At 47.1% G+C, this 12,472-nt stretch overlaps 1 protein-coding gene across 1 annotated transcript in view; it reads right to left on the reverse strand.

Moving 5' to 3' along the window:
* Positions 1 to 434: 434 nt before the first annotated feature.
* Positions 435 to 12,472, reverse strand: part of abca1b (ATP-binding cassette, sub-family A (ABC1), member 1B) — a 42,999-nt gene continuing 30,961 nt past the window's right edge. The window contains exons 18-49 of the mRNA XM_080900719.1: positions 12,212 to 12,325; positions 11,900 to 12,074; positions 11,683 to 11,814; positions 11,308 to 11,585; positions 11,008 to 11,228; positions 10,673 to 10,748; positions 10,343 to 10,593; positions 10,181 to 10,232; positions 9,981 to 10,103; positions 9,594 to 9,742; positions 9,379 to 9,503; positions 9,196 to 9,294; positions 8,864 to 9,053; positions 8,361 to 8,455; positions 8,213 to 8,245; positions 8,019 to 8,124; positions 7,621 to 7,695; positions 6,911 to 7,080; positions 6,621 to 6,798; positions 6,426 to 6,541; positions 6,151 to 6,295; positions 5,929 to 6,052; positions 5,691 to 5,820; positions 5,465 to 5,591; positions 4,847 to 4,909; positions 4,634 to 4,740; positions 3,720 to 3,861; positions 3,402 to 3,536; positions 2,807 to 2,910; positions 2,379 to 2,471; positions 1,970 to 2,213; positions 435 to 1,898 (exon numbers count right to left, since the gene is read on the reverse strand). Coding sequence (XP_080756845.1) covers positions 1,743 to 1,898; positions 1,970 to 2,213; positions 2,379 to 2,471; positions 2,807 to 2,910; positions 3,402 to 3,536; positions 3,720 to 3,861; positions 4,634 to 4,740; positions 4,847 to 4,909; positions 5,465 to 5,591; positions 5,691 to 5,820; positions 5,929 to 6,052; positions 6,151 to 6,295; positions 6,426 to 6,541; positions 6,621 to 6,798; positions 6,911 to 7,080; positions 7,621 to 7,695; positions 8,019 to 8,124; positions 8,213 to 8,245; positions 8,361 to 8,455; positions 8,864 to 9,053; positions 9,196 to 9,294; positions 9,379 to 9,503; positions 9,594 to 9,742; positions 9,981 to 10,103; positions 10,181 to 10,232; positions 10,343 to 10,593; positions 10,673 to 10,748; positions 11,008 to 11,228; positions 11,308 to 11,585; positions 11,683 to 11,814; positions 11,900 to 12,074; positions 12,212 to 12,325 — 4,328 coding nt within the window. The 3' untranslated portion in view covers positions 435 to 1,742. The remainder of the gene's footprint in view (positions 1,899 to 1,969; positions 2,214 to 2,378; positions 2,472 to 2,806; positions 2,911 to 3,401; positions 3,537 to 3,719; positions 3,862 to 4,633; positions 4,741 to 4,846; positions 4,910 to 5,464; positions 5,592 to 5,690; positions 5,821 to 5,928; positions 6,053 to 6,150; positions 6,296 to 6,425; positions 6,542 to 6,620; positions 6,799 to 6,910; positions 7,081 to 7,620; positions 7,696 to 8,018; positions 8,125 to 8,212; positions 8,246 to 8,360; positions 8,456 to 8,863; positions 9,054 to 9,195; positions 9,295 to 9,378; positions 9,504 to 9,593; positions 9,743 to 9,980; positions 10,104 to 10,180; positions 10,233 to 10,342; positions 10,594 to 10,672; positions 10,749 to 11,007; positions 11,229 to 11,307; positions 11,586 to 11,682; positions 11,815 to 11,899; positions 12,075 to 12,211; positions 12,326 to 12,472) is intronic.

Genomic DNA, 12,472 nt, shown 5'->3' on the forward strand with positions numbered 1-12,472 from the left:
TTTACTAGTATTCAGGTAAAATCAGCTGATTCTGATGAAATGACCCTAAAAGCTTATTTAACCCTGTGGGAAAGCATCTCATTCAAAATAAAGAAGAAAACTTAAGATTTCTAGAATTTGAAGATTTCTTGGTTTTAACATGTTTTCTTTTCTTTCACACAAAAACTTCAAACTGTGTGTAAATCTGAATTCTGTCTTTACAGTTTAGACTTTATTTTTATGCATGTCCACCTCAGGGCCTTTAACCTTTGGCCACATGGATTATGAACAGTAACATTACTTGGTTCTTCCTTAAAAAGTGGGTGGACAAGCAGAAACCCGCAAACTGATCAGCACGGATAGCCAGCACGTCACAGAGAACTGCAGCAGAAGAAGTCTTTGCTTGAAATTTGATTTATTTGCTAATAAAAGCCTTTGAAACATGAAATGCTCACGATTGTTCTTCACTACATCATAGAAACATGTAAAAAATAATAATAATAAAGAACATAGTGGCACAAATTTTGTTTCCACAAACATTTTTTTAGTCATGAGTGTATGTGAGAGGTCTGAGGAGATTCATCAGGATCCATCCATCCATCTTCCTGCCAGTTATCCAGGTTCAGATCAGTGGGGCCAGCAGTCTAAGCAGAGACGTCCTTACTGCCCTCTCCCCACACACCACCTCCCAGTCATCTGTGGGGATAGGGAGGTGTTCAGAAGCCTCCTACCTGTAGGGATATGGTCAAAATACCTCACAGAGGTGGTGTTCAGGATTGCTGGGTGAGATTCAGTGGCAGAAAAACTGATTCTGCTTTTTAAACTGAACTTTTCCAAACCTGAATTCATTTTTTACTGTTAGTGATTTAAAAAACCTAAGAGAGGAGTGTGTGTGTGGGTGTGTGTGTGTGTGTGTCAGAGCGAAGTAAAGAGCCGGGTGGAGGCAGGAGATTTGTTTCAGTTTAATCCTGGTTGTTCGGGTCGTAACAGCTCTTCATCCATCAGCCGCACGGTCAATAAACGTGATCAAGTTTGATTTCAGTGCAAAGACAAACTGATGGTGTTTGAACACTTCAAGTGCTGCAGTCACAGAGAGTCACCTTTAGCAGCTCGCCGATCGATCAGCAAGGCCGCTCATCAATACTGTAGTGTGCTTCAGAAGCTGATGAGGTATTTCACTGTTTCACACCCAAACTCACAAATCGGCTTTTCTTAGTATCCTTTCTTTAAAAAACAAAACTATAAAAATCAGTACATGTCTCCTCTGTATCAGGTGCTTTGATTGGCAGTTAAACACTACAGGAAACAGTTAATGACTCTGTCAAAATAAAACAACAAATTACACACGTCTCTTTTCACTACACATATAAATAAAGTCTGACAGTAGAAACGGAATCAAATTTTTTTTGTTTTGTTTTGTTTGTTTTTTTAAACGTGTGATTTTATTTTTTCAAACAGCCCTCGGATTCTTCATCGTTTGTCACCAAAAACAGTCGCTCGCGTTCTTCGCATTCAATCAGGAAGAGAAGAAGAGTCTCGGAGCCGCGGGAGGTCTGAAGGCACTCGTTCAAGTGTTTAAGTCGGCGTTGTCGGCAAAGCGCTCCCCGCCTCCAGAGGAAATCATTTGCATTGACTGGCATAAGGCAGCAGGTGACTCCGCCCACCGCCATTTTTTTTTTAAATCAGTGTGACATCAGAGAAGAGGTAGGTGTCTTCTCTGCTGCGGGTCAAGTCCAGGCTGAAGCTTCAGCCTCACAGTGCGGTCACATGACGCTCTCCGACAGCCTGCCACCATCATGCGAGGCTCCGCTGGTCGAGCTCAGTACCGGGAGGTCGATGACGACGACGTCCTTCCGCCTCACAGAGTTGTCTTTGGAGTGATAGTCGTCGCTCTGATCCTTCGCGAAGTTTACAAACACCTGAAAGTACAAACATCAGTCAGAACCTCTGCAGGCCACACCCCCTTAGGTGCGTGTGTGCGAGTCTCTACCTGGTCCAGCGTGGTCTGAGTGACGGAGTAGTCCTCGATCCTCAGCGTCTCTTTATTTTTGGCCAGGATGGAGAAGATGTGAGCGAGCGAGGTGAGCGAGGACGGCAGCTGGTACTGCAGCATGTTCCGGTGCTTCTCCTTCAGCGTGCTGCCGCTCAGCTCGCTTTCAATGAACTTCATGACGGGCAGCAGGTCGGGGTTCGGCCCCGCCACCCGCAGGATGATGGTGTACCCATCGCCAAACCTGAGGCACAAAACCGGGAGTTCAACACTGAAGATACTCATTTAAAATAAACTCACATTAGAGGCTCTCTGAGCACAAACTTCTCTGACCGATCAATTTAAAAAGCTGGATTTGGAGGATGAATGTGTTTAAATGTAGCTGCTGTCGTGTGTCAGTGAGCGCTACCTGTTCTTCAGGTGCTGGACGCTGCCGAGACATCTGAACCGGCCGTTCACCATGATCGCCATCCTCGTGCACAGAGCCTCACATTCCTCCATGCTGAAACACACACAGCCGCTTTAGTAAGCACACGCAGAGGGGACGCCAGCTGGTGTCACGATGACTGTTTAACATTTAAATGTTTGGCTGTGCTTGTAGATATCTATTACTGTTTTTATCACCAGCCAAAGGGTTAGTCACTGATGACAGTGAGCAATTTTGGAATCAATAAAGATAAATCTGAACTGGAAATATAAAAGTGCCAAAAATGTTCTACAGATATGGTAAAAACATGTCTCAACCTTTCAAAATCTCTACCAACTAAACTGAGCGACTGGCAGACCCACTATGAGGACGCATTAACCATGAAACCATCCGCCTGTCCTCGTGTTTACCTGTGCGAGGTGAGGACGACGGAGCGGCCCTCCTTGATGACGCTGTGGATGCAGTTCCAGAGGGCTCGGCGGGCCTTGGGGTCCATACCCGTGGTCGGCTCGTCCTGTAACGAGTAGGATAGCCAGGTTGAGGTTGGCCCACAGATGCAGCAGGAAGCAGAAGGTAAAGGTGAGGAGGAGGGGGAGGAGTGTCATTGTAGCCACACCTCCTCTACCTGCACCTGACAAAGCACCGGCTCTCGTTGTTCTGTGCTTCAGACCTTCCCGTCTCCTACTCCTGTTTTCCTCAGCAGCTCCTTTAAATCCTTTTCCCATTACACAACCTCCACCCTTCCAACTCCACCTCACCCCCCCACACACAAATCCTACTGTTAAGCATCTGCACTGTGATTGGCTGCCTTGGTTCTGCTGCTGTTGTGCAACAGCGTGTTTCTTCAGTTACAAGACGAGTGACAAATTAAAGGAAAAACCTGCAGTCTTGACCCCTGCGGTGAATCTGTGGCTCTGCTTCGATGCCCCTCGTGGTGATCTTACTGAATCTTACTTCAATCTAGTTTTACCTTTAACTAAAGTTAGGCAGTGAGGTGCATCTTACCAGAAACACTACAGGGGGCGCTCCGATCAGAGCCATGGATGTGGACAGCTTCCTCATGTTTCCTCCGCTGTAGCTTCCAGCTGCTTTATCTGCATACTTGACCAGACTCAGCTTCCTGATACCCCACTCTGCTACCTGTCAATCAAACAGCAGCAGAATCATCACGATGAGCATTATCATGGGTAGCAGATGCACAGCAGTGTGTTGCTCAGGGTGTCTTATTATTTAAAACTGCATATTTACAATGTGTGTTGGCAGTGCATGTTTGCTTTGTGCTTTTGAGTGTTTGCAGTCTGTTGGCAGTGTGTTTACACTCACGTCACACACTTCCTTCTCAGGCACCCCTCTTAGGATGGCGTACAGCTCCAGGTGCTCTCTTCCTGTCAGCAGCTCGTTGATGGCGTCAAACTGAGGGCAGTAACCCATGTTTTGATGCACCTCGTCAATCTCCCGCAGGATGCTGCAAACACACAGATATTAGCATGAAGAGCAGAAAAATACTTTAATTTAAATTTAGATTAATCCTCTTGCTGTCCCACCACTGCACCTGTGCCTAGTGTGACTTTTTGGTGGATGGAGGACGGTGTGTGAGGGCGAAGGCCCTGCAGGGAACATTGCGCAGCTCTGCACGTGAATTGCTGACAATTATAAAATAATGGAGCAACTTCCTGGCTTTGTTTTAGCAACTTTGTTTGAGCTGCTGAACGAGGATCCGAGCAGCGAGTAATGAGCTGCTCGGCTGTTAAAGCTTCAGCTCAGGTTCTGTTTGCACAGTCAGAAGAAATCACGAGAAGACAAAGCCCTCAGAGATGAAGACGCTCATGTCTTTAGTTAATTAATCAGTGTTCATGATTTGGAATAACATGGCGGCTGGCTCCACAGATTTTAAATCCATGATTTTTACCTTAGATGTTCTTCCTGATACAACCCCAAAGAGATTTCAGGATCGATCCAGAGATCTTTCACTTGTTTGAAACTTTTTTTGAAACTTTTTTACGTGTCACACATCGTCCTACCTTCTCTTTTAAAATGAGGTTAAATTATTTAATTACGACTTATGGCCTCCAATTTTAAGGCCCAACCACGTGAAGTGAAATGAGTTCTCAGTGAACTAAATCCTCAGAATAAATCTGCAGGAAACCAGGTCAATCCCCGACTCCAACACACAACAACAACAACCCAGAAAGTTTCAGCTCCAATAAGCTCTGAGCTGCTTAGACCTTTGACCTCACCTCTTCCCAGCCAGGAAAGCCTCTCCTCTGGTCACTATGGTGTCTCCCGTCAGCATCTTGAAGGTGGTCGTCTTTCCGGCTCCGTTCACACCGAGGAGGCCGAAACACTGAGGACGCACATTTTAAAATCACCATTCACAGGTTAATTTTTATGAAGGTGATGGTTTGGTTTTAGAGGCTGAACTGAAACATGAGACTGCAGATCGAGCTCACCTCTCCGGGAGGAATCCCGACACACAGTCGATCCACCGCCGGCTTCTCCTTCCTCTTAAACACCTGCAGGACACAGTTCACTCGGTCACGAATCATTTACTTTGGATTAAACTACTTCCAATCTCCAATAAAGATTAACAAGCATCATAAAAATACACATACACAACAACAGATTTGTTATAATCTGGGAGAAAGAGAGAGTGACTCATTAGGTTTTCTTTCTCAGGCTCCTCCAGATTTGAGGAGGAGCCTGAGAAGTTCCCAAAAGAAGAATGGGCTGGGATTGCTCAGGAGACGTACACGAGACTTGTTAAAAACTACAAGAAACGACTGCAAAAATTAAACAAAACTGACTGTTAGGATGGGGGCTAATCATCTTGACCCTGGTAGTTTCTGGTTTTGGTGAAAAAATTCTGTTTCTGTGTGGAAAGTAAAATAACGTAAGCATCTGAAATAAAACCAGATGTTTGGAAAAGCTGTGTTAAAATTTCCTTGCGTTGGGTAACAGCTCTTAAGAAGTACTTGCTTTGTTTCATTAATATAGTTTATCAGCGTCATTCAGCCTCTGACTGTGTGTTTGGTTCAGGTGGAAAAAACAAGTTGGATAAAAATCTGCACCTTCGTCAGCTGCCGAAGTTCCACGATGTCTCCTTGTCCGAGGCCGTGGACGATCCTCTGTCTCTCTCGGGCCACGTCCTCATCCTCCTCACCCAGAGGTGCCAGTTTGGTGAGCTTACTGACCGGCCTGCACACACATAGACGCACAAACACGGTGCTCATACCGGCTTTCCTGCAAACTGGTCTACATAAGACGAAATGAAGCGATCCAGGTGTGCTGACTCACTTGGGTTTGATGCAAAACCTGTACTGAATGAGGACGGTGATGAAAAAGAAGACAACTCCCTCCACAGCCATGGCGAGCAGGTTCTTTCCCACCATGTCCCACTCCAGAGGAGAGCGGAACCTGTTCTCACCTGGAACACGACCACAGCGTTCACAGAGCCATTCAACAGCCTCACATCACGCTGACTGACTACAGACAACAAATAAATAAATGCTGCGATCAGAAACTGGAAAGCTACCGAATCTCTCGAGGGCGTCGGCCATCGCCTGGTTCTTCACCATGTCGATGAGACCTCGACCGAGACAGAAATGAGGGAAGATGAGGAGGACGTTCTTCAGGATGTCGTTGATTCCTCCGATTTCCTGAAAAGAATGGAAAGTCAAACCGCTGCTCTCGGGTTTATTTTCATTCGATCTGTGAATCGTTTTAAAATCTAGCGTCGGCGTCCGTGAGGACTCACGTTGTTTCCGAACAGCTCCATGACGAAGGTGGAGATGCTGCCGTTGATGCCGATGAGGATGTTGACGCTGGTGAGGACGACGTACGCCGTGCTGGGGATCTTGAAGAAGAAGGAAGCCGGGTACATGAGCGGCGTGATTGACCAGCTGGGAGAAAAAGGAAAACAAAGGTTTCTGTTAGAGCACAAACTGGCTCGGTGTCACTCTCTGATGTAGTATGATACAGTGGCAGCATGCAGTACACTGCAGTACTTTGCAGTATTTTGCAGTATCTGACCCGTAGAGCAGCAGCAGCAGGGCGAGGGTCGGCAGATTTGTGGATGATACGTAGGCTTTTTGTTGGAAGCAGATGAAGATGAGGATGACGAGCGTTGCCGGGACGATGTAGTTGCACTGCAGAGACAAGCAGGCATCAGCAAACACCCAAGCGCACAAACACACAGGACACAGGGGCACTTGTTTCGGGTCTCACCATGTCCCATATGAAGTTGGCGGTCCAGTAGAGCAGCGGATGGACGCCACTGATGAAATGCATGTGTTTGGCTTTGCTGACCCGCTCCTGGATGAGGAAGACCACGAAGCTCGCAGGCACGAAGGACATGGCGAAGATGACGCAGATGGACACAAGGACGTCCACGGAGGTCGTCACCCTGGAGATGAAGAGCAGAAGGAGGTGGTGGGGAGAGACAAAGAGGGGGGGTTAAGAGGACTGAGGTGCAAACAAAGACTGCCGACAGGTGTGTCGTTCAGGTGTGCACTCACAGAGCGACCTGGGACAGCTGCTCCTTGGTCAAGTTCAGCGGGTGGTTGACGGCGCTGATGCCGTACTTGCTGGCGTCTCTCCCCTGAGGGAGGTTTGCCCTGAGGATGGCGTTGTTCATCACGTTGATGAAGGCACCGATGCTGTGCCAGCCTTTGTTGTTAAACCAGATCTGAGGAGAGAGGATTCAAGGACAAACCAGTGAACAGCCTCTTCATGTTAGCTGGCGTCCCCTCCTCCCAACAGAGCCGTGAATGACCAGTTTTAATCCGCAGGTTTGACTAAACTGACTCTTTCAGCTGTCAGTGGGTGAAGTGAGTCAAATATTTGATTGAAGGACTGATGGTTTTGTTTCTAACATGTAATTAGTAATAAAATCAAAACATATTACATTACAAACAAAACAACAAAGAAAAATGACATCAAGTTGTCTGTAAACCACACAATTTACCTGCCGCACGTTCATGTTGAGTCCACAAAAGTCCACTCGTATTATTAGATTTCAATAATTGGAAAAAATGTAACTATAAAACGATTTTAACTTAAGTGTTTCCCAACCCTGAAAAAACTGTCTTAATATCTCCTGTTGATATAAAGCACGAAATGCTGGAACGCTAATTCATAGTATAAAGACCAAACAGACCTTCACTGAAAATACTACAGTTATTATTGCAGTCATACTCCTGAGGCCGGCGCCACCATGTGTTCTCACCTTGACGTTGTTCTTTGTGTCGAGACCGTTGATGAAGCCAGACAGAGTGTCCAGGAATCGATCTGCAGCGGCTCCCTGCAGGAAACAGCAGTCACATTTCAAAGTCTTACTTTCCCTTTAAAGAACCAAGGGCTGGTTCTGGATCACACAGGTGGACTGGCTTTCCTCTGATGAACTTCATTAGACTAAAGATAAATTATTTCTGACCTAAAATATATCCACCATCTCAACTTAGATTCTGATGGTGTAATTGTCTTTTGAGTTCATCAGCCTGTGAGTCGAGCCTGAAGCCGGTGTGTTTTTAGTAAAACGTCTGCTTTGTAATAAACCCGACAGCTTGGAGGAATGTCTGGACAATAAAAGCTGCAATGAGTCAAACATGTTTCTCTCTGACTGACCTTCTCTAACTCAAAGATCTTTCGGACTCTCTCTATGGCGTCGTCGATCTCGTTAGCCGGAGGGAGGACTTGAGTGCTCCTGGCACCCAATGAGAAGCCTCCGTACCTGTAAAAATACCAAAAGAAAACAGCTGAGCACCTACAAATGACCAACAGATGGTGTTTATGATTTCAAAATAAAACCAGACACTGACCTGAATTCATTCACCCAGACTTTGTTCTTCAAGCTGTGAAAACAGAAAAAAACTTTCAGTCTGGCTTGTGTTCAGGTGTGTGTGAGCAGGTGAGTCCTCTGAGCGTGTGTGTGTGTGTGAGCAGGTGAGTCCTCTGAGTGTGTCTTACCTCTTGCCAATGATCTGAGCGTAAGTCTTCACCAGGTAGTCGGAGATGTTTCTCCCAGTGAGGTTCTGTAGGATGTCCGTTTCACTCAGCTTCATCTGAACGACAGGAAGAGTCCCTTTTTATTTAACCACAATTTCACAGGGTGCTGCACACAGGTGGGTCAGGCTTAGGTCAGGTAAATCTAAGACTAAAGTTGGGCCAAATGCACAAAATAGCGTTTTTTTAAAAAAAACTATGTTAAAACTAATTTAATATTAAGTGTGTTCAGGTGATTCTTTTCAAAGTTTTTCTAAGCTTACAGAAATTCCCCTTCAGAGAGCTCAAAGTGGCTTTGATAAAGTTATTACAGCTAAAAAAACGATTACACTAAAAACCTATTGTTGGAACATCTGCCAGCTAATGAGGTTAATTAGCAAGTTGACTGGGTGTAAAACGAGCATCCCATAGAGGTTGAATGTGTGTGTCCTCCTTTCGTATCTGCCCACCACTCCCCGTGCTCTGACCTCAGGTGGGGGCAGACCTCCGGCTCCAGCCGGGCAGTCTGGCAGCATCTTCTTCTTGCCATCGCAGCTGCACATGCAGGCTGGAGAGGGATCGTCCATGGTCCAGTTTCTGGAGCTAAAGAGTTCCAGGACGCTTTCAGGAACTTCAGGAGTGTACCAGTCCTCATCGCCCATCGTACAGGGTGCCTCTCTACAGGGAGGAGGAGAGGAAGAGACAGAGGGTAGAAAAAAAAATGTAGTGAGGTTTCAGGTGAGTAAAAGCTGATTCGCTCACACGTTGATGAAGACTAGTTTAAAGTGAATGTAATGCTCAGGGTGTCGAAGTTTCTTACGGGTTCGTGTATCCGTCCATGCAGCGAGTCCCAAATCCCGGAGCGTTCAGCAGCGCATCTAAAAGCTTCTGCATGTTGGCATTTCTAGGAGCATCATCACTGAGAGGACGAAAAACACAACCACAGTCAGATCGCAGGAAATACCTCTGGATAACTCAGTGAGAGTTCAGGGCAGTCGTGTACCTGATGAAGGTCGCTTGTTCCTGGTACATCCACGGCTGCAGCTCCAAACTGGGATAAACTCCAAACGGAGGCACGATGAGACTGAAGACCAGAGCGATGCAGACAAACACGGCCGGAAGGACGATCTGAAACACAGATTTTTTTCCCCGATGAGCCGCAGCAGGCCGGTTTGATCAGAAAGCAGCAGCGGGTTTTTATCGCTGGCGACGGCATACCTGAGCGAAGAAGCCCTTCCTGGAGCGCCGGGCATACAGAAACCGCTTCCACATCAGAGCAACAAACTGCTGCCTCCTCAGAGTCCAGCCTGTCAGCTGATATGAGCCTTTACCGTCAGTACAGTTCAGCCAGTCGGTTTCTTTGCACTCTGAGAGGAAATGAGGTCACATGATCAAATAAGAAAACGTTGAGAGTGCGCAGACAGGATGTTACAAGACAACAAAAGTGAGAAACTTCTCATATTTGCACTCGTTACTCTGCACAGTTGGCGCTTTATTTTGAAATTCCAGTCTTTTGATTTCTTCCCTTGAATTTTGCGCCCCTGGTATTTTATCCCATTGTAACTCTCTGTGAATACATTTTGCTTTGCTGTGTTTTTTTTGTACCTTGGTCTTCAGAATCATTGCAGTCATCGTTGTCATCATCTGTTAACGGTCTCAAGCAGCTCTGAGGGTCTCCTCCACCGAAAGCATGAGTCCTCCTCCGCCTCTGAACAGGAAGTGTCCCGTCTAAACAAAAAAACTTGGAAATGTGATTTCAGGCTCTTATTTTGATATGTCACAGTCAGACATCACTCCTTCCTCACCTGAGGTCACTTCGGTGTCGACTCCGTTGTCTTCAGCCACTTTCAGGAAAATCTAAAGTGACATAAAACATTAAAACTAATGTCATACTTTTGTTTTCATGCTTCACGGTGATTCACCGAGAAGAATGCTTCACAAATCAGTTTTACTCAAATGTGTCCCACCTCCTCCAGGGTGGTGTCCGACACTCCGTAGCTGGAAATGCCGAGGTCGGAAAGCTTCGTGTCCAGGTCTTTGAAGAGCTCCACGAAGGCTCCGTCTTTGGCAGCGCTGTACGGCAGGACGTAGGTCAGCTCGTGTCCCAGGTCCTCCACCAGGCGGGCGTCGGGGACGTGACGCAGGATCAAGGCAGAAACCAGCGACACGTCCGGGGGTACAAAGGGGATATTGCAGGTGGATGCTGCTGGGCCATTTTCTGAAGACGGAGACACAAAACAAATCAGATCCACCGGACAGCGAACCAATCAAACGCTCTGTGGGAACAGAGAGCTCACCGATGGTAGCGGCCTCACTTTCATGTTCGCTGCCGAGTCCTGCGTCGCTGCTGCTGACTGAGCCGCACTCCTCCTCCTAAAACACAAATGGTTTTACTTTAAGGTATTGCTACTGCACAGGAATTAATAATGCTAATTAATACTCCAAATGCTAAAGAAAAATACTATAAGGAGACAACTACACGGTAAAGGTAAAATACTGCAAAAATACTTTTCACTAACAGACAAACTGCTGAAAATTAATCAATCGTACTGGAATACAGTGTAAAGAAAGACCTATATACTACTGAAAACTGCAGAGCTAAGCATTACTAGTAAATAAATTCTACAGAGACCTTCTTGGTGAAGGAGACGGTGCTGGCCGAGTTCCTGCAGGAGCTGAGTGATGGCTCTGGGTTCTTCTTCACCAGCGTCAGGTAGTAGCCGGTCCCCAGCTGGTTCTTCAGGTACAGAGATGAGCCCACGCAGCACAGCTTCCCGTGGCTGATGATGGCGATGCGGTCGCCGAGGATGTCCGCCTCGTCCATGTGGTGAGTGGACAGGATGATGGTCCGGCCTGAAATGAGACCCAACGTTAAAAATCCAGTCAAAACGAAGAGAGTAGCTAAAATCTGACCAATCTGGGAGAACCTTACCCTGACGGTACTTCAGCAGCAAGTCCCAGATTCCTCTGCGGGCGTAAGGGTCCACGCCGGCTGTGGGCTCGTCCAGGATTACAACCTTTGACCCCCCGACGAAGGCCAGGGCCACGGACAGCTTCCTCTGCATGCCCCCAGACAGAGTGCTGGTCCTGCAGTTGCGTTTGTGCGGCAGCCCTGTGTCCTGCAGGATCTGCTCGATCTCACCTTTCACGCGTTCCTCTGGCAAGCCTTTGAGCCGTGCGTAGAACCAGATGTGTTCCTCCACCGTGAGCCTGCAAGAGGTGCCACAACATGAGCAAGGTCACGTAACAATCGAGGTAAAGACGGAGCGAAGACAGCATAACAAGCATGTTGAGGAAAAGCACTCACATGCTGAAGAGGACGTTGTGCTGTGGACAGACTCCCAGACTCTGCCTAATGGCGCTCAGCTCTGTCCGGATGTCTCTGCCCAGGATGTAGGCAGTGCCAGAGGTAGGTGGGAACAGGCCAGTAAGTATGGACCTGCAGGGAAAAGAGAGGAGGATGTTACCTGCACCAGGACCTGTGGCAGAATCTGTATCAGCAGTGTGGTGTGTCTCGGACTCACATGGTGGTGGTTTTTCCGGCTCCGTTGTGTCCCAGGAAGGAGGTGATTTGTCCCTCGTAGAAGCCGAGCGTCAGTCCATCCACCGCCAGCTTCTTACCATGACGGTAAACTTTCACCAGGTTCTCGATGTAGACTCCAGGCTCCAGATGAGCCGGCTCCTCCTCCATGCACACCGCTGCAGACATGCAGACACATCTTACTGCAATGTTCAGGAAGTCTCTTTCACATTAAAAACTCTGTTTAAAAATAAAGAGAACTCAGTTGTTGGTTTTTAGGAGGAAGTTCTGGAGCTTCGCAGCACAGTAATCTCACCTCCGGGGTTTCCTCTCCGATTCAGTGGGAGTTTGTTGGACTTTCCGTCCTTTTCTCCAACCCAATAGGATTTAGTGAAGGGGAAGTACCACGGCCGAGGGATCCCATACTGACCTGAGGAGCAGAACGTGCTTTATGGAGTCTTTGTTGTGTATCAGAGATTTTTCATGGTCAGTGTACAAACAGCCTGTGGACTGATCGATAGTTTGAAGAACTGGGGATGAGCTATTCAAAGGATGTGTTGATTATAACCGTTAATAA

This window comes from Rhamphochromis sp. 'chilingali' (genome assembly GCF_963969265.1).
Source record: "Rhamphochromis sp. 'chilingali' genome assembly, chromosome: 13".
In the NCBI taxonomy this organism is placed as follows: domain Eukaryota; kingdom Metazoa; phylum Chordata; class Actinopteri; order Cichliformes; family Cichlidae; genus Rhamphochromis; species Rhamphochromis sp. 'chilingali'.